The 27106-nt window shown below is 41.0% G+C and overlaps 1 protein-coding gene across 1 annotated transcript in view; it reads right to left on the bottom strand.

Moving 5' to 3' along the window:
- Positions 1-1247: 1247 nt before the first annotated feature.
- Positions 1248-27106, bottom strand: part of syt1a (synaptotagmin Ia) — a gene marked incomplete at both ends in the record, with an annotated part of 39193 nt that continues 13334 nt past the window's right edge. The window contains 6 exons of the mRNA XM_079235754.1: positions 1248-1454; positions 4254-4387; positions 14250-14367; positions 17997-18164; positions 19717-19884; positions 25609-25734. Coding sequence (XP_079091880.1) covers positions 1248-1454; positions 4254-4387; positions 14250-14367; positions 17997-18164; positions 19717-19884; positions 25609-25734 — 921 coding nt within the window. The remainder of the gene's footprint in view (positions 1455-4253; positions 4388-14249; positions 14368-17996; positions 18165-19716; positions 19885-25608; positions 25735-27106) is intronic.

Here is a 27106-nt window from a genome sequence, read left to right as displayed (position 1 = left end):
AAAATCATGCAGTTTACGAAAAATAGTCAAGACGTTGAATTGCTCTAAAAAATAGTCCTCTTAAAACCAGAGTCCCGACTCTTTATTTCCGTCTTTACTTCCTCTTAAAGATCGGACCCCGGCCTAAATGCGCTATACTTCCAACAACGACAAGGCTGTTCAAAGTAAACAGTTAACAAAATATTGTTAAACGAGCTTAAGGACACAATGGCTACAGCTTGGTGCTTTTTTCAACATGGGGTTGGTTTTTTTAAAGGTTAAGAAATGAGTCATTGTTTGAAAGCAATATTTTCTTTTTTTGAAAAAGAAAACTAGCCAGTTTAAGTGAACAATGGCCTTTAAAACGAGGACCTATTTCACTTATTCTGCCAAATATGGATAAAATAAATGCTAACTGGTTATTGTTTCTGGTAACTGTGCATCAAGCTAAACATATAGGTCCTCTGATTGAGAAATAAGTACAAAAAAGTTGTAAGAAATCATGTGCTTGTATAATTTCCAGCAGCATCATTTCCCCCTCAGAACCATAGTAGTTAATGGCCTTCTGTTTTGGAGTTTTTAGTGTATATATTCATCTGTCTTTTCTGCGATGATACTTTGCTTAACTTAAAGCCAGACATTGTCCTTTATAATGTAATTATATTTCCACTAGTGTCTTGCAGGTTGGAATTCTCCTTTTTTTCTGGAATGCAATAAGGTAATAAGGTAGAATTTTTAAATCCTGGGATATATAATATTGGCTTTCCTCTATATCTCCATTTACATCATTTAAAATAGAACATCTTATTAAAAACATCAAGATATACACAGATTAGGAAATGGGTAACAACATACAAACACATAAACTAGAAATCATTTTTGTCTGCATACTTATATATACAACTGTGGCACAATAAATTCTTTCAGTCATGCGCTATCTATACAGATCATATTGCTTAAAAGAAGGGGGCATTTGGTTGGGGCGGTGAAGGGCACAGAGATGAAAACAAAAACTGCTGAATCAGAGAGGAACAAAAAAAAGAGAGAAAGCAAGAAAAGAAGAGAATATGATAAGGAAAAAAGCAGAGGGTGGCAGATTGCAGGAAGTTTGAACAATTAGGATTGTTTGTGATATTAGGAGCGGTAAAGCTGGGTGAGACTGAGAGGCGGGGTAAAGAGGGGTTAACATGGATGGACCCATATATCACTGAGGTATTTACACATACTGGCTAAAGAGTACTACAAGGCAGGTGCTGAAAGGGCCCTGCCTATTTCTTGGTGGAGAGCTGAGAGTCCACCTCTTCCTCGGGCTTCAGCACGTGCCACTGGGCGATGGGTCTTCTGGGGTTGGCCAGCATGTCGGACCAGTGGCGGAGCTCCGTCCCCGAGCTGTTGAGGCCCACAAAGACCTTGCCAATGGCATCGTTCTTGCCAATCTTGTCATAGTCCAGAACAGTTATAACAACTTGCACTTTCTGTAGAAAGAGAAAAGCAGGAGAGAAATAGAGAACGTGAATGTAAGTCAAGGTGTCGTCGGCATATGGGCGGTTAATGCTGACTGTTAGCTTTTGTCAAACAAAGAAACTCCACTTTGTTAAGTTAGTGTCAGAATTTTTACGACATAAATGTTTATTGTTTTGATTATGTGTTGTATCTGTTTAATATAGCTGTCTCTTATTTCTCTTCATACGGTTAAAAGCCCTTTGTAAAGTTTGTTTAGAAAAGTGGTTTATTGTTGGTTTATTATTATTTGTATTAGATTTGTGTCGACAGACGTGAGCTGTGCTGCATCAGGGCATTAAAAAACCATGGGAAATAAAATCAAGACAGTTAAGTTATGTTAAGTTCCTGTGTGTGTTGAACTGCAAATGCTAAAGAGAGTGTTCTATTTATTCCAAACAGACAGAAAATGTGAAAAGCATCAAGGTTTGTACAGCTGAGAATTTTCCAGAGGAAAATCTACTAGATTCTGAGTGGTTAGAACAGATTATTCAAAAGTCCTGATAAACAAAGCAGGTTTGCCATGTTACGGTAGCACAGAAAAATAACGATATGAAGCACTGCTGGTTAATCCACTAATGCAAAGATGTGCTCCTCCAGACATTAATGTTGATTAACAGTAACTGAGCAGGCCTCGGTTATTTCCAGAGCCAAACACAGCAGAATGTTTGATTACTCAGAGGTCTAAGACTCAGCCCCGGCATGTGTTCATTCAAAGGGACACTACAAAGAGGAGTAACCTGGGCATTAATCTCTGGCAGAGAATATGAATTAGTGAACAAAGAGCCCTGATTAAGTTTCGATCCACTGGCACACTGAGACGGGGATACTGCATGAGCTCAGAGCCGCCGCTGTAAAAGAGCATGTCTAATACACCATGTAATGAAATACTGAACATGGTTCCCAGATGGCTGGTTGGGGTTAGTTGGTCTTTAAAGGGCCAGCTCACCTTCAATTTGCTAATTGAATCACGGCTTTCTTATATTCAAAATCAGCACACTATTTTGTTAGTCATCACTGACCATCAGTATTGCTTTGCTGGTTCTATTCTTCTTGCTATGAGGGATTTACCAATAATAATCACATTATGGAATAGCAATGACCACCAACACCTTGATATTTAAAAAAAAAAATAAGCTTATTTAATTGATAACAATCTCATGAACAAGGGTTTATCAATATGGCTAGTGTCTCTCTCAGTGATAATACAAAGGCTGGTAACTGTGAAGACAATACTCTGCACTCTGACGTTGTTCACCAAGAACCACATCTTCCCCTGAAGCCTTAAGTTGTTGTTTTCACATGTATGTTTGTATACGAATGAAACAAATGAGACACAATGTCTTGAACTGTGAAATTTGGCATTTTTCCCACTTTGGACAGAGCCAGGCTAGTTGCTTCCACCTGCTTCTAGTCTTTATGCTAAGCTATGCTAAACAAGTCTTGACTCCAGTTCTGTATTTAATTCTGATACTGTACTTTTAATTTCATCTATTTTATACATAATCTAAACACTGTGAATTGGCTTTGGGTATAGAACTGCTATGTACATTTATATTTTTTTAGTACATTTTAAGTTTTACAGCTAAGTCATCTATTAACAACTCAAAAGTTTTAATTTGTTTCGATTATTCGTAATTAATTGCACAAACAGTCCTGAGGTCAGGTTCAACTCAAATCCCACAGCCGCCTCTGCAGATAAAAGTGGTTAATTTGCAGCTTTCTAGAAGCTGTAATTGGTTATACAGGATGGTAAAAATCTAATTGGACTGTATTTGTTTTCCCTCCAACATTAGATAACATTAGAGGCGATATTGTGGGAGTATGTCTGCAATTAAAGGTCACCACAGTTCTAAGTGTCTTTATTTAAAACCCGAGGCAGCGTAGCCAGAGGCCTACAGAGCTGATAGTCAATCAGAGTAACATTTACTACAAACTCTTGAAGGAGTTGGACTGATTTTGACTGATTGATGGTCACAGTCCAATTAGGTCAATCGAGTATGTTTTAAACTCAGGTAATGTTCGCCTGGCCTTCAGAAGAGCAGTCAATCCACCTAATCAATGACAAGTTCATGATTTAATCAATGGCACTCATCATTATTTAACCTGACTCTGAATGATGAGATAATACATGTACATGTAGCCGTAATACTGGTATCAGCACTAGTAAATAAGGGCTTGAATTGGATGAGTTTGATTGGGATCAACACAGTTTAAATTAAAATTGAGGCTCATAGACCCAAACCCGCGATTTGTGAGCTGTGACAGGCTTAATCAATTTGACTCAATTACTGTCTTGCATGAAGAGATAATGCAGTTTGTTGCTTTTCCTTTCTGGCAAAGTGTGTGCATTCATTATCCATTCCTTTGCAATGTTCTGGAAAAAGATAAACGCTTTACTTCTTCTACATGAGGTTACTTAAAGCATACTAATGATTGTAAGACATGCAAGAAATAGCACTGAGGTATATGCTATAACAGGCAATAACAAGTGCATCGAATAACATCCACCGAGCAATTGGCTTGTCAAATTGCGAAACCAAGGCGGATTTTAAAATGAGGTGCCTTTGATTATTCTGTTATGATGAAAGGCCTCTAAACTGATTATTTGGAAAATGAGCTTCCACTTATCAATTATTTCGATGCAACCAAATGTTTGTTGGTTCTTACGGCACAATTGGTCTCTGCAGTAAAGCCCATTACCTTTCAGAGATCTCAGAGTTATGAGAATGAATGTTACATAAAAACTGCTCTGTGAATGGATGAGAATGTACCTGGATTTGTTCAAACGGGACTTCGAAGCTAAAGGACTCGTTGTAGTAAGGGTTGAGGGTGTTCTTCTTGATTGTCGTCTTCTTCTTCTTCAGCCTCTTGCCGTTTTGCACCAGGTGGAGCTTCGCATATGGATCTGCAGTGACAAAGTAAAGAATATGATTTTACACTCTGGATAATTATTTTTGTTTACTTGACAGACAGTGTGGCATATGTTGCGGTTATATGGCATGCGCTGTAACCACTCGGCTACCAACGACCTCTTTCTTTATCCTCTATTTTTCTCTTCTTTAAAAAATATACTCCAATACTCTCCTTTCAGCTCTGTTTTTGGTCTCCACCGACCCCTGAGGGAAATCTCTGGCGCTTTTCCGCCAAATGCTCAACTATGTTCCCCAGCTAGTCGTTAACTTTGCATCACTGCCATTTGGTGCTGGGAGAGTCTAGTAGTGTATTTATCAGAGGTTTCTGCTGCCTGCCGCAGGCCGTGAAAACATACAATGAGCTGAAAAATGCACGAAAACACAAAATAAAATCCCCGTAGAGCTGAGGGGTGATTATTCTCCGTGAGCTCATCATGACGAGCAACACTGTTAAAATAAAAATATTCATGTGTTTCACTTTTATATTATTCATGGTGGAGTTTCACTGAAAACAAAGCTCTCTCTTTCAGGAACGTCACATTCACAGAGTTACACACACACACGCCTGGAAGCTGTCAGTAAAAACTCTGGTAATAAAAAAATATTGATTATAGCAGCTTCAAACGGAAAAAAAACAATCTTCAAACCTTCAGTACCGGCATCTTTGATCGACTGATACCTCCCAAACAAGGTTATAAATGGTTCTAAATAAAGCATGGCAGTGACAGTCCTGTTTGTTTACGTCATTCAATTAACCTTCGCAACTCAAGAGCCTCATTTGCGTCGGTCCGAATGCTCAAACTCAAGTGGAAACCAAGTGGTCTGCTTCATCCACCCTCATCCGCTCTCTGGCAATCAGTGTGAGTCTGAAAATCAGCAAACCGCCCATCGCTTTCGTTTATGACTTGACAATACTCCTCCCGATTTATTTACATTCTACAAATTGTCATCAAAAATAAATTGGAGAAGAGGAGAGTTAGTGTCTTTGTTTGGCCTCGGAGGGAAAATGGAGAAGCGGGACCGGCTGCAATCGCCTTTTCAAAATTGTGAAAGCAATACCATGTCTTTTGGGATTTAATTGGGCCATCGTAAGGGACAAAGTGAGGCTGTTCAATTTGCACAATGAGATCCTAATCAGTCCAAAGTATGGGCAGCCGAAGAATGTAATAACTTCCACTGTAATATTCTGAGGCTTACAAAAAGGATCCAGAATATGAAGAATGAGGATTCAATAATAACTGCAGCTCAAAGAATATGCAATCTTCTCATTCGCTCACATTTTCTCCTCACTAAATACAATCTACGGCTGCAGTTGGTTGGGCCTTATTAATTTGGAAAGTGGGAAATGAACAGTGTTAAACTCATTTACACGTTACAGAGAGGGAATGGACATCATTGATGAGGGCCGGAAAAAAAGTACCAAATGCAGTCTTCTCCTAATATTCCATTGCAAACTTAAATAACTTTTTCCCGGCCGTCCAAAGTAAAAGTTAACTTGTAACTTCGTTATTGGTATTCTCTGCCAGCCTCGCCTAATTTCACTGTCTTGCTCTCTTCCTCTAAAATGATATCCAGTTTGCCGTCTGCCAGATTCCATGTGAATGCAGACTTTACCTTCTCGTGTCCTACGGGAAACGAGGTTACAGTCGACATTATGCAGTAATCTGCTGACTTAATGTCTACAAAAAAACAAGTTTCTATAATTGAGCCATTATCAGAGAAAGATGGACGATTTCTTGGCCATGTATACAAGTTATCTGGCTTAAAATTGTGTTTAAAATTGTGCACTTATGCATAAAAAAGACTACTGATGCATGAAAAGGCACATTTGAAGTCTTATTTCTTGAGTAACCTGCTTTATGACCGACCTGGTCTATTCGGTGTACTATTGAAATGAACAATAGTACACTTCCCTTCTCTAGCACAGTATTTATATTGCCTTCTGAGAATAAATGCTGCTCCCAAATAGTTATTTTCACTTATTTTAGCAGGAAGAAACTATGTATCGGTAATGATATGATTATTGTTCCACTACGGATATGTGTATACTTCATGTTTTGGGCGTGTGGTAGATTGACACGATGGCTTTTAGCAACATTTATTATAACAGAAATGTGAGGGAACTCTTCAAAACGACAAAAACAGACTTTTTTATCATTATAAATGAATTAATCCGACCAAAATACATAAACACATCAAACACAGGCCGTGCTTTGCAGTGTGAAAAATGTCGACCAGATTGACGGAAAATTCTGGCTCCACATGCGAAGACCGCATAATGACGCTTAATGGTCTCTGATCTCGGTCCACCATCATGACGACTATACAAGCGATAGGGGGGAAATTGTTGAAAACCACTTTGTGTCATTTATCACTTTGGACGGCACGCTGCTTGAGAAAGACAAACACAAACAACAACAATCTCAGAGATGCTAATGAGGTAGCCTCTCGCCGGAGGCTAACATTATTATCTCTCACTGCTGAACCTCGGAGCTGTGCATCAGAAGGATTAAGGAGGGAGACTTTGAAATCAGAGCTTATAATTAGTTGTTGAAAGACTGCTTGCTCTGGATCTCATATGCACGAAGACTTTATCACGTTCAATGTTTTTGTGATGTGGGAGCTGCACTTGAGTAAATCTATGTATTTAGCTGCAAGATTGTGGGATTTCTAGCAACTGCAAATACTGAACAAGCTTAGCTCCCTTAATCTTTGATCCAATTTAGCGGGATAAGGACCTGATTGGAGACTGATTCGTCCAGCGCAGCTGACATGCACGTATAGAGAAAAACAAACAGAGTAAGAGGGAGAGAAGCAGGGAGACTAAATAGATGACAGAGACACGAGGGAAAAGGTAACCGGTTCCTAACAGAGTGGGTGTCCATTATTACTCTCCTGCTGAGAAGAGATGGAGTGCTGGGAGGAGTAAAACAGTGTGTGACGGTTGCATGTGTGTTCTCAAAACACATCCAATAGTATGTTGGTTTGCACTCAGCTACAAAGCTCTATATCTCAGATTTACGATGTTGTACTGAAGGCGGTCTTGCCTTCCTAGGAGCCTCTCAAATTAAAAAGGGAGGAGGACTTTGGAGAGAGAATCGTTCGTTGTAATCATCTGCACAACCTCCATATGTGTCAGATGTTGTTTGATCTAATTCAAAATATTTCATAGACTGCATCTGTCCAGGAGTAAGCTTGCCCAACTCCATCCAGAGTTTCACCCAACCTCTCAACGGTGCAACCAGGACCCAGTCATTCATTTTGGGCCTTTCCAAAAAAAGAGCCAATTTTGGGCAAAGGTCTTTGAAACTCTCTTGTATATGTGTGATACTTTCATAGACCCAAAACCAAGTCAAGCAGGTTTTGAATAGAGATCTGAATCTCTCTCTCTCTCCCGACCAACGCTCTTGCTTTTGGCTTTTATATCGTTCCATACAATTGGAAGTCTATCTCCCTCCCTATAAATAGCCGCTGGCTTGAGGAGGTAATGGTTCACTCGAAGTTGGAAAAGTTCAGATACACCACTCAGGGCTCGGTTAATACTTTTTTTTCAAAGTAAGGCAACTATTTCTGGTGTAATATAATAATCTCTACAAAAGAAGAATAACTGATAACGATAACTTCCTAAAATCAATCATTGGAGAAACTTTATTAAATGTATTTTACTATGTGTTTGTCATTGTTTTGCCATTTATCTGTATTCTTTATAATATAACTATTATTTGTATAAATTATTGTGTGGTGGCCATTCTTCCAGGACGGTGGGGATGCAGATGTTGGCATAATATATAATCTACGATGTGGAAATATTGAAAATCACTTTGATACTTTTGATTGTCCAACAGTATCTACTTTTCTCCAGCCTCAACTAGTATGTTTCAAACAGCATATCAGCCCTTCAGGCATTTATTTGATCTGTACTCATTTTTTACCAAAAAGCCTTAACTTTGTGAACCTTGCAGACTCAAGTTACAATCGTACAATTCTCAGTATTATTCTGTAGTGTTTCTGCACTGAATGAACTCGTACAAATCACTTGTCATTACTGCCAGTGAGTGAAGTTTCTGCAGGTTTCCTTTGTCTGCTCAGCCACGGTTGGCTTTTCATTGCTAATAGCAACTCCTTGCTTCTTCCTCTGCTTAATTCAAAGTAATCTTGCGTAGGCAGACCTCTGTCTCATCAAATTTACAAAGGTCTAAAGAAAGTCAAGCTTCAAAGCTGAGAAATGGTAAAGAGCAACGAGGGTCTATAAAAGGGATCTGGAGGATTTCTGCTTGAGAAACAAAGACACGTTTAAAGAACCATTTTCAAAATAGGAATATTGGTCACAAGAGTTCTGGTCTTGGACGTCACATTTGCAGTTAAATGATAGTTGAGGAAGATTTACCATTTAAAATGTTTAGTATTTTATGAAGATTTCAGACAGACATAAAAATAAAAATGAATATAGAGCCTCTGACTGACTCATATCAAAATGACAACCCTAGAAAAGAAGTCCTGACTATATACACATATGCATGTTGGACGCTTACAATGTGCGGCTAATAGTTTCGGGAAGGAACATACCTAAATTAAAAAAATAATTGGATATGCAAAAAAAAAAGGAAGTTAGCACTGTACTGGATCTTGTCAAAAAGACAATAGGATTGTTCATGTTGAGCTATTTCATTTTTCTACACCTGTCAAGCACTTTGTGACCTGTCTGTAAAAGGTGCAATATAAATACATTTAACTTACTTTTTACTTACTTAACCAAGTTCAGTCCAACAAACGAAGGCATAGAGTACCAGCCAATCAGAGGCAAAGCAGGGCGGACCATGCCTTAGCCATAGTTGGATTCATAATTTCGCAAACCAGGGAGGGGTTTAGAAAACTGTGTTAACTGAATACTGCTCCAACAATCATGGCAATGATGTTCAGTACATATCATGTATCCTCTCATATTGGCAACTGTGCCTGAACAAACACAATACAACAGCCAAATGGGATTATGTAAGATAAAATGAAAATAAAACGCACCTGTGGCGCCACATCACTGTTATCCAGACGGCCCTTATCTTTCTGGCCAGCAGATGAGAGTTCGGCATTATTGGGTTTTGGGAGACTCGCCGTACCTCATATCCGGGCCCTTTTACCGCCTTATCCCAGACTGATGTAATCTGTCCCATTTCATGGATGAATGGCAGCGCTCCTGATACAACAGCGCTTCCTCACATAATGTGTACAGCAAAGAGACTTGACTACGCAATCCTGAGTTATTTCATCTGAATCCTGGATCTTGGCCATGGTTTTATGGTCCATACATTAGAGGCTAGAAGCAGGTTTCTGGATAAGTGATGAGCGCTGAGCTACTAAAGCTGTCTAATTCTAAAGTGCTTACTTATAGTTTGTGTTTAAACTGTGAATAACTGCCAGCTGGGACTCATTTGGTATATTGTGGTGAGGGTATCTCTTACAATAAAGGCTTTCCTATATCATGTACATGTACACACAACACCAAACAAAGAAGTTGTTTCTTCCACAAATGTTTCCGTGTCCATCGAGTGTGGCCGCTGCAGGCGCTGGCAGAGTTGTGGCAAATGAGCACCAATACAAGCGCGGTTAAATATAGCCCGGCTGTCAACTTAGCTTTCCTCCCATCATTTTGGATTTGCCACGGTGGGTGAATCCAGGGGTAACTGTCGGTTTAGTTTTACACACTCAACTCAGCGGTCGGTGAATGGCACACACGCCACACGCAGACACACGCGTTTACAGTACAGCTCTTCTCTGAGGTTCAGACCCACGTGAACAATGTACACTTGTACAATGAGAACCTTAATTATCTGAAAGCATAGAAATCGTCCCGTAACTCATCTGCTCCACATGATCTACATACTTTGCATTTTTGCACTTTCGTTAAAATTCGTTTAATTTTCTAAATTAATACGCTCTACTTGTGTTGCTGCTAGTGTGACAAACTAATTTCCCCTAGGGGATGAATAAAGACTCTATCTATCTATCTATCTATCTATCTATCTATCTATCTATCTATCAGAATTTTTTTGTATTGAAGCAAAACTGTAAAATAAATAGACGTTGATAATAAAATAACTTTTGCATTCTGAATCACTTTCAAATCGCTTCCTTCTCTCGGTTCACCATCTTAATGATTTCTTTGGTCCATTGTTTTACTGACTGGGAGAGAAAACCTCTCGGTCCAACCAGCCAGAGGAACAAAACAAATAAACCCTCCAGCCGAGAGGCTTGATGGGGAACGGGAGCACCGGGTCGGAGCAGTGCGGCTTCATTACCGCCAATGCCGGCGCCTGTGTGCTCTGACAGCCTTCCCCCCCCACTGGGGGCCATTACCTGGTCAAGTGCCGGCCCCACAGTCCTCTGGGAAGTCTTCTGAGGTACAAAGACGGTGGGACAAAACTATTTTGCTGCCTCTGCCTCTATGAACCCGCATCCAGACACTTAGCCTTTCGTATCCAACGCAATTTTGAGTCCGGCTCACCTTTGCCTCAGAAGCTTGAAGGACTGACAATGACTTTGGCTCAGTTGTTAGCAGGTATGTCCTTCAGAGGATCGGTGGTTCGAACCCATTGCTGTGTCTACGGTGTATAAATGTAAGTTGCTTCGGATAGAAGCGTCAGCTAAATGTAATGAACCATTTAAACCAGAACTGAAATAGTTGCAAAATGACACGTTACATCTGTTTGTCTGTATTGTAAGTGGGCATTGCATTGTGGTGTGGGCTGCAGCACAGAGAGAGAGAGAGAAGCGGCAGAAAGAGGAAATCAACTTGTCCGCAATGCGACTGGGATTATTTTGAGACGACAGCTAAAGAGTATGGTGCTCGGCACTTCATCGCACTGAAGCGACAATCACCGGGAGCGCCGAAGAAATCAAGAGTACCTTTATAAAAAAAGCGTTGTCTCAAAAGTTTTTGTGAGAGGCGCAGCGTGGAGGGATGTTGCATGAGGAGCCAATCAAAATAATTATTTCAGATTATACATTGGTTAACGATAATACCCACATCTTCCTCTGTGAGCCATAATTAGCCATGGTAAACAGGATGACAATAGAGGAGAAGGCTGATCCCGGGCCGTCAATTACTTGTCCTCCTCCTTAAACTCTGGCTGAGACGCCCTGTGGATGGAGGCTAATTATTGTTATTACAGACCTGCCCATTATTTCATCCGCCCGCCACACTTTTAAGTCCATTCTCTAAGCAGAAAAGCAGTCGCGATTAACGAAAATCAAAACACAAACTGCAATTTAGAGCATATATTCTGGTCGTGGGTAATTAGAAACATGCACCGGGCTCTTACTGTATGCTAATAGATCACCCGGAAACCCACAGACTGGTGCACAGAGATAAAACATGCTCCAATTAAATGTGGCATACGGTACGTGGTGTCAAACTGTCATGGCTTCCCCGCTATTTGGTTTCTCTGTGAAAAGAGAAACCTGGCCTTCAAAGTGAACAGATTAACACCTTTTTTCATACTGGCGAGTCAGTGTGGCTGACAAACCGCTGATGCAAATGGTCACAGGTGAGACTTAATGCCAGGAGCATAAAATGGCAGCGCAGGAGGGGTTTTATTTCCGCCAAATGGCTGCTTGTGCTGCGATAGATGAAAGGGAACTGTGGGCTTTTAATGTGTGCCGTGTTACTGTACTGCAGGATGTTTGGCCATATGTGGAGAGACTGGGCTGTCAGGCAGAAGGCAAGTGGACACAGGTGTATGGTAATTGAGGCAGAAAACGAGAGAAGGCGAGAGGGAAGTGCACTTTAAAATGAAACCGCCGCAGAAAGTCGAGGTGGAGGAGGCAGGGAGGCAAAGAGTCCGGCTGATTGTGTGATTTGTGTGCTTGAGTGTGTGCATGTGGCGCTCTGCTTGTGCATGTTCATGTGAGTGTGTCTCGTGTTATCAAAAAGGACCGGCCAGTCGATGCCGTCCATCTCCAGGAGATGGGTTTTTATAAGCCGAATCAATGTGTTTTTTTTCCAACGTTGACCAAAGTGCTTTAGATAGATAAGTACAATCAAATAAAAACGCAGACATAATTGTGTAACGGATCAATATCACACCGGCAGCTCTGTAATAATGCTGGATTTATTCGTGGTGAATCTTAGTTAAGGCGCCCATAGATTGTGTAATGACAACGATCATACAATTTCACTGCATGTCACTCGAAATGGGTCTTGTGCAAAAAGATTATACTCAATTATTTTGGATTGAAAAGACAGAAAAGATAAAGAAAACAAGAAGCTGTCGAGGCTTTTACACAAACACACTTATATTGAGAGAAAATAATAACCATCCAACACGTTCTTCACTCCCAACTCAAACACGGCAGCTTTGTTAGATTTCCTACATGCTTCAAACTATGACACGATAGGTAACGCCCCTTACGTGGATGGTGTCTTTTCAAAATAAAGCTCTGTGTTCACAGGAAACATACAGTGTCTGCTCGGGACATGGATATAGTCTCTTTTCAAAATAAACTTCCAATGTTGGTTTACTTAGTTTTCTAAGCAACAAAACTACTTGGTTAGATTTAGGGAAAGGTTTAAATAAGTATATTTGTTCCATAAAATGGAATATATGAATATGTATACACATTGCTGACTGGCCTCCACTTCAGCCAACATTTAAACCGTCATGGGGTGAATTTGTGATCGTCCTGGGACAGTGATGGACATCTACCAACCTTTTTTTGTTGTCCCTTTATGAAACATTGCTCCTGCTTTGATTGATGGAAACTGATTCTGTGTCTGAACCTGTGGGTGTTTGCATGTGCAATGATTTCCCACCCCTCTCCCGCCCACGCAAGTGGCACATTCTGTTACCATGACATCAGACCCACTATTCAGACTTGACTGTATTGTGATAAATGTCATCTATTGATCTTAATGCTGCACTGGTTTACTGTTGGAGCTACATCCCAGCAGGAGCATTCCTTTATGCGCGCCACAATCGTTCGTGGTTGTTTCACACAACATTAAGTCTGAACAGAGCGGCTTCTTCTCGATCTGAACATCTTTCGGAAAACCCTGAGAGGAAAGTGAGAAGATAAACATTCTAGTGATTCATTTTCAAAGTCGGATGTAAATTATTTTTCTCTCCTTGGGGAAAATGTTTTTGCCAGAATAATCTTTCTAACTTCCTTAAAGATTTAATTTTGCCGGGATCAAAAGAAAATCCTCCTCCTCCCCAAATATTGTGGTGGTCCATTTTCTGACGGATCTTAATTGTGTTGTTTATGACTTAATAATGGGTGGAAAAAAATACATTTTCAGGAAGCATTTGTTGTTGAAATACTCATTTTATATTTTGTACATTTTCTAAATAGGACTAAAAACATTCATATTGTCTTCCAGTTGAGTTTTAATCCATCCATGCACTCAAAACACAGTGTACATATATTATGTGTTCGCAGGTTATGTAAATTAAAACATGAAAAACACAAATGCTTTTAGTCCTATTTAGAACACTGTAGGAGGTGCACTTCAGTTGCTTGTGCCCGAAATAAGTACAACAACAACCACTTGAAATGATCCCGACAGCCAGAAACACTGCAGAGAATACTATTTAGATCAGACTTAATAAATGAATCTGGAGATTTTATTTGTCACTTGCATCTCAAGTATTCCTTTGCATCTGTAGAGAATTTGTACGATTTTATTTTTTCCAGCTAAAGTCATGTTTTTCTTTGACAAATGTCATCGTGACCAGTGATGTGTTTGGGTGGTTGTTAAAAGGAAGGAGAGTGTGTGCTGCAGTGCATATATAATTACAGACAAAGGGCCTGTCAGAGGGAAAGTCAGTGGGAACACGCACACCCCGTTGTAAATGTTCTCACCTGACAAGCCTCCCACGTCCATTTTCTTCAGGTTTTTGGCCTCGAGGATGACCACGGTCAACTTGCCGGCGGTCGGAACGTATCTCAGAGAGAAGCAGATATCGCCCAGCTTCTCTTGCTGTTGGACAAACAGAGAAGCAGAGGTGAGTTTTAACAGCAACTAATGAATCCACCTTTACTGCATCACATGCTCACAGCAGATGCTCACACTATAAATAGGTCGTAAATTTCCCTCCGAAGCACATTACAAAATGTTCAGTCAACCAAATCTGAAGCTCCTGTTATTTTTTTTTACATGCTAGACGTGTTGTTTATTTGGTTCTGCTCCCCACAAACAGAGAGGAGAACTTTTAACGATTTTTTTAATGAACTTTTAAAGCTGCAAGTGCCAGACGTTTCAATGTGAAAAGTGATGGTAAAGGTTAAAGTAGAGTACACTGACACGGGGCTATTGAGTTGTCTTGGTAATTACAGAGTCCATGCAGGCCATTTACATCAATTACATAAATATTTTCTTGTAATTGCTTTAAGTGCAAACATGTTATGCTTTCTAGTGTAGAATATGCACAGAAAGCATACATGATTCAGTGTTATGCAGAGCTGTGAAACAAAAACATGTCAGTATACAATACGAGTATGAGTATGGAGTGTTATGTGATACTTTTCTTTATTGTTGTTGAGTTGTGACTTAAATTACTTTCTGACATCATTCACAAATAGTGAACAGTGCATGTCTAATATAAGCAGTAATTATTAGAGATGATTTACATAACAGTAAAAAAAACATGCAGATCACAATACACATAAAAAATTAAGATTTTTCCTTTTTTGGAGATAAATATATCTTAATATATTTGAAAACAGTCTGCAGGACAGGCTGTTAACAAGGTTAATCAGCATGTAAGCCAGCTGTCTGCCGTCCTATTGTATTAACATAAATAACACAAAATATTATACACATTTCAAAATACTGAAGTACAAAAAATAATCCCAACAAACACACTTTTAGCCATTTTTTCTAAACTGAAAAACTCAATGTCAAAATAATTGATCTGTTGACAACCTCCAGAATCTAGATTAAAAAATGAACATCTTATGTGACAAAAACTACAACGCTACTTTTAAAATGTACTCTGTAGTTATACTCTAATATAATCTATTGAAAACTGGACTTTAATAATTCATCTGTCTATTACATATCTATGAAATTCATCAAACTGAACTCTGCAAGTGGTATAAACTGTAAATGGAAGATTAGCAAAGGGTTTGAATTATAAATAAAGATATTCATCAATATGCGTCACAAGTATGTCAAAGGCGATGACTCATATGACACTCTGCATCTCTGAGTCATCGCCGATCAATTACGCAATAAATCCTGACATGTTTTCAATATTTTGCTATGGATTGCGTCTCTTGTTGTGGGTTTGAATGCTTTCTAATATTATTGGCCCCCACTTTCGTGTGCCACGAGGGGGTCTGACTGCAATCACTTCACTGGTTCACACAAATCACCATCACACACACACACACACCGTCTCATTGTCACACACTGAACCGAGTGTGAGTCTCGTTCTCGCCATATCTCTTATCAACGCAGTCGACCGCTCTCCCTCACGTGACACCTGCCTCACGTGTTTCCCATTTAAATGGAGAATATAATTAAATTTTCTTTTTTTCTTTCATCAAGTTCCAATAAAGACCTATTTCCTCATGCAGGCTCAGTGTGCCGAAAATATATTTCTATGAACTGACAAAGGTCAACTGCTGCCTTTCAACTTAAAGGGCATTTTCGGAACTTGCGACTTCGTAGATGACCTTCAAAGTAAAGGGGCTTATGTGACCTTGTGTATTAAATCTTTAAAGATTTGGACCTGAAAGAGCCTCTCTTTGTGTGTTTGGACTGATATGCTTTCTTAGTTTCAGTGCTTTATTTTATATATCTAAAACCAGTGGCTCACCGGCTTTTTGACTTATTATCTCTGTTGAGCCCTATAGCTTTTATATCAGGAAAATCAAGAAAAAATCATGGTATAAATCCCTCCACCCCCCCCCAAAAAAAACATGTTAGGTATCAAATTAAACATAAAAATCAGCGCTACAATAATATATAATCCCGATGTACAACCTCTAAACACAACTCAAACAATAAATAGGATTAGGGGTTAGGGTTATTAGGATTAGGGTTAGGGCTTAAAGGGCTATAACAAACGTGTAACCTCCAATCACAAGGTACAAATATAATTCTGGGTTTGGGAACAACTCAGTTAGAGAGTGGTTTTTCCTCCTCAAACGGTTTGATTTTTTTATATTTCATGAGGCGTGAAGCGTTTTCCAGTATTTCAGTCTGAAAATAAAACAATTTCCTGGAGCAGAAACATGCATTTTTGGGTTGAACTGTGAGTTTTAGGGAGCTGATTGTGAGCAGCAATGTCCACAGTTTGTTATTCCCCATTTGTGTTTCCCCTCATTTCTTGTAATCTTTATTCTCTTGACACTCTAATAAAGCCATCAAATCTATCCCATTCATCATCTCGACTCCGTTCCGTTTTCCGTTTCGTACATTCAGGATCATAAAGCATCACTCCCTTTGTGTTGTTCTATATTATATTACTGTATCTGAAATACTGCGTGAACGTGCTGAGTAACTCATACAAAAGCACTTATTATGGACAAGTAAAAAGAGACATGAGGGTATTTAACAAAGTTGAATATTCACAAACACTAAAACAAGTAGAATAGTTCAGAGTTCATGGATCTGGTAGAACTTAATCAAATAATGTACTTCCAGGTAAGATGCACAATATTTTGTCAGACAGAAAGAAATTATGTTGTTTAGGATAATTAGTTTATTGAGAGTTTACTGTTAAGTATTTCTTTATTTGTACTTAATTGTTACATGTTCGAAATAAATAAATTCATTTAAATCTTACCCAGTTTAGCTAGCAATCGTCAACAGGTATAATTGCTGCACTGCCAAGACAAAGGAGTCCATTTCACTTTGGCAGCTTCATTTGCAGCTTCAGAGGCCGACAGAAGCATTTAATAACAGAGTTGTTGACAAATGAATCAATATATTGTAACTTCAATGCATTCCCAATTACCGTCCATGATTAGAACATTAAATGAATAAATGTAATAATAGAACATTTCAATACTTTTCATCAGGAAAACCGCTCCAGTGTCTCAAACCGTACGTAACATTGTCAAGTGGAGCCGTGAGACCAAACGCTAATAAGTACCGTGATGCCCTTCAACTCAAACAACATCTCCAGCCATTCAACACTGCTATAATTAACCTTTAAATCAAACCCCCGTAATCCTAAAAATGAGGTTCCCTTGGCAACACATGCTATACGCCATGACATTTACCATGAAAATTGAATTTCCTGAACTGCTGCCTGGGAAGTCACACTTCTATTAATTGAAGGGGAAGTGCGGACATCTGATTAAGTGACATTTCCAGGAGAGATGGATTACTTCAGCCACGGCACCACATTTGTGTTTCGAGCACAACTCGCCTTGTGAACGCAGCAAAAACAATCATTTTGATATCACTTATGCACGCACCCAGAAAAGAATACTCGTATGATTAAAAACAGCAGCTATACCAGATGAGCAAATCTGATCCCTGACACACCAGACAGGTGCTACAAAATGATTTCAAACCTTCTCATTTCACTTTTTCTCAGGAGTGATTGAACCTTTGACATGTGTGTCCGCCTGCAGAGGTTTCATACGTCTTACCTCCTCCTTCTCGGCGCTCAGCAGATCCCGCCACTCCTCTGTCACGTGGCTGAAGTCCACCTTGTTCATAGGCACCTTGATGTCGCCGATGGCATCGTGTTTGGAGAAGCGGTCAAAGTCGTACACCGTCATGATCAGCGTCTTTCCACCGAGCTCCACGTAGGGGACCTGAGGAGGATGGCGAGAGGAACGGGTCAAAAAGAAAACAGACGGACTGTCAAATATGACCCATTTTAACACGGGCGGAAGTTTATGCAGAGAGAGCTGGAGCTTTTCCAAAGAGATATGTTGTGCATCGTAGAAATGAAAGTCTACTCCTCTGCTGCTTCCTCTGACTCCTGAGTGTGTTATGATGGAAAGAAATGGGAGAAAAATGGAGCTTTGATATAAAAAAACATTAAAAGTTACTACTTTTAACTGGTTATGAAACAGTCTCAACTGAATACTGATGCCGCTATATGACCTACACAAGCAAACTACACCATGAGCAACAATACTGGATATTTCTACAGTTATTCTTAATGCTTGTCATTATGTCCGCTTCCCCGCAAAATTAGACCAAACTATTTGTGTCACCAGGAACTCCTTCAGCTCAGACTCCAGCAGTGACTAGCAGAGACAGATCCGGCTTCCCTTTAGCCTTCAAAATGCAGTCGCAGCTCCGGAGGGACACCACGCTAATGGGGACCCAGCAGTATCGCTGGGTCCGCTGGAGGGAAAGGTGGCAGGGGAGAACCAGGACCAAGACTGCTTTTCTAAAAGCGACTCTGGTGCTTGGAAACAATACCGCGTTTGTCTAAAGGGGCTGCGGAAATCAACACGACATTAAAGTTCCTCTTAGTAAATATTATATTATCAGGAGGGGCTTTTAACCACTAAGTGGAGGCAATAAATCCTCTTTTTCTTCTACTTATCTATCCACCGAGTCTCTCAGCTTTGAGTTTGCAGGCTAGACATTTTCACTTGTAAGCAACCGGTTAAGCTTCAGTTACGCTTTATGAACGGATGAATCATAACAAGGAAACATTTGGATCTCTTATACTCTGTGTAGGTTTCTCCTCGTGGCAAACTAACACTCTACTGCAGGGGACAGTATGCAAAAACCAGTCAGGTGTGCAACCTCAAAAGACAGGTGAGCAAGTGTGATCCTTGATTGCCTTAACTTTAGGGACGCAACGTATTCAATAGAAATGTGTTAGAGCACAATAAATGAGCGCGAGGGGAAAGATGAGACCGTCCTTGACATTACCTGATAAAAACATTACATGATAAAAACATAGAATGAAGTATAACAGAAAACACACAACTAAACTTAGTGTTGAGATGGATATCACATCACATTACACTTAACTGAACACCAAACACCTGCACTCTTCACTGTCGGGTGAATAACACAACTTTCCCCACTGCTGAGCTGCACCCATGCATCTATTCTGGCCGAGGCAAGTCCAGGGTGTAGCGGTGCATCTGCCTGTGTTAATCCCAATCACATTGAGCCTCTCTCTGTGTGTGTGTGTGTGTGTGTGTGTGTGTGTGAAAGATATTCTGTCAGGAGCTTGTTGATGTGCCAGCTGGTTACTGTCTCCACACCTTTCCAGCATTCATGGCTGCATGCAAATCAGATTGTCAGTGGAACCAAAAGATCTCCAGCTACAAAAACAAACAAAAAAGCGACTTGAAATTAGCAAATGTTTTTCAGCATTGAAGTACTGAAGTGTACCTTGAAAGTGAACTGCTCATTGAAGACAGGATTCAGGGTCTTCCTGTGGACCTTGGTCTCAAACTTCTTCTTCTTGTCCGGCAGCAGGTAGACCTTCACGTATGGGTCGGACGTGCCACCCATGTCCATAGCAGGCAGCTCTGCGGCCTGGATGATCCCCACCATGAGCTAAAAGGGGAACACGAAGGGGTAAAATAAAATGAGGGACGGCATGTCAAACTGTCCACTCATCCAAATGATCATGACTCCCACGTTCATCCCACCATCATCCTTACAGAGAACCGTGTATTGTTAAAGAAATGTCTAGAAATATCTCTGAATGACTTGAGGAACATGAGGTTTTTCTTGTCTTTTAAAATCACGAGCAATCAATCTTCCATAAAGGGGGCTTTAAGATGATTCAGTGTCATTTTATTTCTGGGATATGGCAGCATTACTAGAAGGTTATGTCTGCAGAGCCTGGCAGCGGCTGAGGAGTTCGTAAAGGTCAGGATGTGTCAGAGTGGGAATGAGAGGAATGTTTCTCTTCACATAAGGCGGATAATTGATAACCACAATGGAGGGCCCGGGAGGCTGATTGACCTGCCAGTCAGAGTCTAAAACTCAAAGTCCTCTCAGGAGGCCCGGCTAGTCAGTCAATCAACTTCCTATCAGGCGGCCATCAAGCAGCAATCTGGAGGCTGACCAGGGCACTCGGGCATGGAGCTCTACAGCTGTCGGCAGCTGCATCAGTTTACTGCGCGGCGCTGCCGGCGACACGGTGGTAAATAGAAAAGCGTAGGAAACAAAGACAATTGGCTGCAGTTGGTAAACGCCATAAGGCAAGTAACCAAGACTATGAAGTAAAAACTGTGTTTTACAGAGTGAAAAACAAAGATTCATATGCTTTGATTGTTTTTGTGTATGAGGAGGTAAATACACCAAACATCCTTGTATATTATTTAAGGTCAACTGGCAGAGTTTAGCAGGTAAATAGCAGTTTGACAAAAGAAAATCCCAACTCAAACAATGTAAACTCCTGCAAATAAAGATCATGCGATATGTCCGAAAGCTTTAAAAAAACAATAAAGCTGGTAAGAGGAACTTGAGTTCTGATTGTTTAGTCAAAGCTACACCTAAGCAGTCTGCTTAAAATGTCCTCACTTCATCATTTTATCCCATTAGAAATTTGTGTGAAATTGTCAGGATTACCAAATGAATTATTGAGTTGAGATTCAAAAACGTATTTTGCGAGGTCACGGTGACCTTCGACCAGCAAATTCTAATCAGATCATCCGTGAATCCGAGTGGATGTTTGTACCAGATGTAATGAAATGAGATATGACGTTCACGAGAATGGGACGGCAAAACATAATGCCTCTGGCCTGCTGGTCACCACCGTGGAATAAACAAAAAAAAGCTCTTGCTATTTGCTCCCACACATTGCTGTTTAATTTGACTAATGAGATTATTTCTGCCTTCAGAGCAACTCTTCCCCGACACATTCTTTTGTTTACATAACTGAAACGCCACTGAGCTAAATGCACCTTGCGTGACCTTGCTCTTTATCTCTGTGTCAATGCCATCATTAAAAATATGTGTAATGTCACAATTTTCCCTTAATACACGGTATTTGTCTCAGTACTAGTGTATGTACTGATCTGCATTGGATGGTGGTGAGATTCCAGTAAGGAGAGGTCTTCATGAGATGGAGTCTACGTTCTGTAAATGTACCACATATATACACACACACACCGTAATCACACACACACACACACACGTCACACGTCACAATACTAACACGAGACGAGATCATCATGGAAAGTATGGAGTATCCTCGATTTGTTTACTGCTCCCCAGGTTGTGCACAACATTTTCTTGATATTTCTCTGAAATGAGATTCTGTAACGATGTCATTGGACCCCTTTGACATAAATATAACTTCCATGATTGCGCGTGTGCGTGAGGCTCATCGTGATCACTCACTGCCAAATAGTTACCTACCTCAGAGGGTAAATAAAAGACTCAATTATTCTAGTCGTCGTTTACCCAAACCTAAATGTAAACATGTTTGGCACTGAAATGCTGTGAAGTGGCACTTGGATTTTGAGGGTAGCAATTTCATCCTTGCATGCTGTCCTTCTGATTTCCTCCCATCCATCACCCAACAGTCAGCGGCAGACACAGCGTGCCACGTCCTCTTTACTGGGAGAGGCACTGGTGCTTCAGACGAGAGATAAGAGCAGGGAGCGGCTGTGAATGTCGATGTGTCGTCTGTGTGTCTTCCCTCCTGCTGTGTGACGTTCAAATCACCGAACTCACAAACCTTTAAATCAAAAACAAACCAAGCAGCGAGCGCTACTTCTGAAAGTTAAATTATGCGGAAACCATTATCTTCTTTTCTCAAATTTGTCTCCAGCTGTGAGTCTTTTGAGCGTTTCATATATTCCCTTATACATCATAATTATCTTTAAGAAAATGAGTGAAGGGAAAGACTTTTTGGAAAGCCGCATTCAATTACAATAACCAAGTAATGTGGTGGGGTGTTTTATTTCATGTATGCAACTGTGTTTAGTTTACATATTCTGGCTAGAGCTTTTTACATCAAATGAATTATCAATTATTTCCCCCAAAAATCATTGATAGTATTAAATGTGACATCAAATTGTGAAAAAACTTCATCAAACATCCTCTGAGCCCAAGGTGACGTCTACTGAAACCCCAAAATATACAGTTCACAATTAATTCTAACAGAGAGAAGAGAAACAATAAATATGAATAATATATATAATTGACGAATTATATGCGCCCATAAGCTGTGAACCATTACACAAGTGCAATGTTATCCATGACATCTCCTTCTTTTTGTCTAAGACTTTTTACTTTTTCAAGATATTTCACCTGGAGGCTTGGACATGTTGTCTAATTGAAATTAATGATACATTTGGTGCACTTTGGTAAACAAAAACACTTCCTGACTTATTGTCTCCTCTCGTTACACAACTTTAGTTCAACCAACCGTCTATTTCAGCACTAATTATCCCAGGATTGATTCCTAACACCTGACTAATGACCATCCCTCCTTTGAGAGAAATACTAAATAAATACAGTGTTTGCACATCTGTGTGGGTGCATCTGTTTAGCTAAAGACTTAGTCCCTATCACGGCAGACAGAGGGCTGCTGGTATTTAACCCGTCTGTGTTTGTCCGTTCCTCTTCAGTTCAGTGAGCAGCACGCTGACCACAGAGGCTCCAGGACGGCTTTGTCCCAAACGCATCACGGCTCTGCTGTGACCGCTTCACACACACTTCAAAAAGAGGACCAATAGTCCGTTTCATGACTAATATTGCATGAAGCATCTCTGTGTTGTATTTCAGAAATGAACCGTCAAGAGGTATTCTGGAATATATGATAAAAAAAGAAAGAAAACATGAATGTTTTGAGTTCAACACACTCTGACTGGACGCATTTCAATAGGCCTGGTCTTGACCTGCAAATGAATAAGGTAATGATGTTGAAAGTATGATTGACATCGTAATTCCCTTCCTGCTGTGCTGAGGCGGCTCTTTGTGGTTCATTTGCTGGGCATTTGCCTGATGTCGGCGCATCGCCGCTCCCTGAGTGATTTGGATCTTTTACAAAACCTTTTGTCTCATTAGTGTATAAACTCAGAGTCATCAACACTAAGCGGAAGCAGCCAGTTGTGGTGGTTAACAGAGCTGGAGCTCTTTGCCATGTGGACCTGACATTAATCTGTACATCTCTTCTCAAGTCTGATCATGCCTTAGTCTCCGCGCATGCGCGCACACACACACACACACACACACACACACACACACACACACACACACACACACACACACACACACACACACACACACACACCAGTGTTTCTCCCGTTTTCTTGGCAGGAAGGAACATTTAGCGACTGATCTCTTAAGCCATAAAGGGAAAGTTAACAGTGCTTACGGCCGCATGTTAAAAGATGCGTGCTTTTAACATTTTTGAGACAAATTGGTATGACAAAATAAATGCGTGATGACATATTATATTTGAAAATTTTGCTGGATACAAATCTGGTTAAGACCCTAAATTAGGAGTTCAATACTGAATATCACTTCCCAACCAAGACAGAATAATTAAACTGGATGATCCTGCAAATCCCTGCAGATCATTTTGGCTTCCTGTTCCTGTTTCACTACATCTGTGCGTTGCAACTACAGAATAGAAGAAGCCAATTACCATCCACATAAAGTTTTAGTTGAGTAACTAAAACTCTTGCTGGCAGTTATTGAAATATCATAGTCACAGGGCAAAAAAAGTTTTGGTCTGTGTTGGGACGTAAACTGCAGTCTCCAATGCAACACTCAACCCAATTTAAAGGGAAGACTACTTTCTGCATTGGCGCTGCAATGTCGTGGACTAATGATGTCACTTTGAGTCCATTCTTTCAGGGCAAAGATATACACACTTTTGCCTTTAGATGTGGTCAGACATCACATTGAGTATTTGACTTTGTCCTTAAATCGCGTGCTGTAGAATCGTCCAATGTGAACGTAATTTCTAGGGACACTGGGTTTGAACAATGACATTTAATCCCGTCAAAAAAGTAAGGGATGCACTGAAAAGTGCCCTCCCCATGCTTCAGTTGTGATCGAATATCATCTCTGACTGCAAATTATCCCGAGACGAGACAATCGCTGTTCTCTGGTAACATCCTCTCTTTAACAGCTGCCACGTATTCAGTAATTCACACGCAGATTCCTACTTCGCAAAGGAAGCCGGCGGCGTAAAAAACCTCTCTACCCCCGTGTCAGTTCTCCTGCAGCAGTTCTGTGGCGCTCCCATTGATTGCATGGGCCTCAAAAGCCTGAGGAAGAAAAATAAACATTTCCTGAAGGCCACTGTGTCCGTCACTGAGCTGAAAAGTGGGTCAGATGAACGGCCGCCTCCCTCTGTTGTGAGCGTCTTTAGCTTCAGAGTGGCAATGAGTCATGTCACACTGTCACAAAGTGGGGAAACTGTCACCCATTCATTACACTTCAGCTCCACGGTGGAGCCCATTACCGGAGTAATCAAGAACCTTATAGAGAGACCTGTCATTGCCTCCCACGAGATGACAGATCCCTCAGTGAAATGTAATATTGTCCGCATAATATCCCTTTTTTATGAAATGATTCAATACTTTTCCCTCAGAAAATAAATAAGCAGGGCTTGGGTGACTGAACACTAATTACTGACTAAACAAATACTGATAATTATTGATGATTCAAGGGGACACAAACATGAGAAACTGTGTGTACCGATCAAAGTCTTATTGTTATTGTAAGGGAGATGTACCTAAGCCATTGTGTGTACAGGAGCAGTTTAACTGTCTAATCTCTGGCTGTCAGTTCTGTTCATAATGGGGAGTTAGCAAGCCCAGTGAGGGACAGCGCTGTGTTCACGCACCGTGTCTATTATCTGTCACACAACATCTGGCGGTAGGAAGTTGATGTGTTGCCTCGTTCTGCTTCTTCTTTTTTTTTTTTAAAACTCAGCCTGCTGGAAAAATAAAATAAAGCAGATGGGTTTCTGCAGGGGCTGTTTTCAATCGAGTAGAAAGAAAGAAACAAATCCAGAGACTAAGTAAATCCCAATAGCCTACTGTATCTTTTACAAGGCTCAGTAGCGAACGAACAAACTCCACCACCGTGATATCCCTGTGAGATTGCTCTCAAGCTTCAGTGACCGAACAGCAGTGGTGACAAAACAAAGGGAGAATGTTGTGCAAAACCTGGGTTGGGTCCTGTTTAATCTCTGGAGAGATGAAAAGTTGGACCCCCTGCAGAAGTTGGGTGTGACCATACTTACGAAGGAGGACCTTTGGCAACCACGACACACACAGAGGGATTCGGAGAACAGACCCTTACCGTATTCTCGGTGAAATTGTAATCCAGGGAGTATTGTAATTTGCCCAGTTTCTGGTCCTCCTTGGGCTCTTCCTCTTTCTCCGTTTCAGTCAGCCCTGTCTCTGCATCCTCCTCATCCTTCAAGGCCTGAAGGAGACACCCACCAAGAGTCAGTGTCGCCTGTTTGTCGCTGGTGCTAGCACCCAGCCAGCCGTTCCCCGCCCAGGTCCTGCCAGTGGACCTACTCCTGTAAAAGCTGCCACTTGTTTTTACGGTGCAATAAGGGAAAGGGGTCGGGAGGAAACGAGGGAAGCAAGCACTAAAACACCATAGCAGTTAACAGCAGGACATGCTCTGTGATGCACTAAAGCGCCGGGCCTGGTCCCCTGAAGATGCTTTTTCTATCAATATCTGGGTGTTTCTGTCTAAAGGGAGGAAAGATCAAATGATGTCGCCAGAGATAAGAGCAATGTGCAGGCGTTAGAGGAGGAAGAGGGGAGGGTGAAGAGAAGGGCTGCACCCTTAAGGTCGAGGAGTCGAATCAACCGTAGGTGAAGCCGCAGGCCTATGAAGAACTGTGTGCTCTTGTAAACAATCTAAACGTGAACACATTCTATAGATATGGATGTGTTCCATCGAGCACCGCGTCCGGAACCGTGAACCACGTTCAGCCGGGGCCTTTGCAAGAGGCTGACCCAGAGCCAGTCGTGGTGCACGGCCCACATATAGGAAATGCGCCAGGCGAGGTCCAGCATCCCGGGGAGAGGTCCCATGATGGGAAATATTAAAACATGTTCAGTGTGACGCTATGGCGGGCCGCATTTGTGGTCAAAATCGTCACTGAAACTCATGCCACTGGATTTCCGGATTGCCAGATCGTCTATATGGGAGAGAAAAAAACTGAACGAATAGCCAAAACCAATTTAAATAAATTCCGATTCGGGTACAGCCCATGTAAAGAGACACGGAGAGAGAGAGGAAAGTTGAAAGAGAGCGAGAGAGAGAGATGCTTCCAGAAAAGATCACAGTAAGACAATTCCCTTGATGTTATTTCGGGCAGATAAAGTCTCTGGCAAAAACACATATCAATTGGGAAGAGTCTGCAGTGGCAGCAGAGTGAGAAGTGAAGTTGCCCTATCGCTAGCCTTGCACTGAGGGGGACGTAGCAGGGGGAGGGAGGAGGGGTGCTGGTGGGGGGGTGGAGGAGTTTCTTATAAGACCAACATGCGATTGAAGAGGCAAAGACTAGCTCTCAAGGTCATTCATTCAGCGTCAAAAGATGCCTTCCAAGATGTCTCTTTCGTTAGGCATGCAGAGCATTCTCTGTCGTTCAAACCAGTGCTCTTCATTCCCCAAGTCTGGCAAACGCCCTCAAGACAGACAGTCGCATTGTCACCGTAATAAACCCCTAATGCGCCTATGTGATCCCCTACGCCGATGGTAGCTAGAAGCATCATGCCAGCAGTGGGTGGGTAGGTGTTGGTAGAAGGGGTTGTAATGGACATCGGGGCTCTGCTCC

Source organism: Taurulus bubalis (assembly GCF_910589615.1).
Source record: "Taurulus bubalis genome assembly, chromosome: 20".
Taxonomy (NCBI): domain Eukaryota; kingdom Metazoa; phylum Chordata; class Actinopteri; order Perciformes; family Cottidae; genus Taurulus; species Taurulus bubalis.
This window is presented reverse-complemented; position numbering and strand designations above follow the sequence as displayed.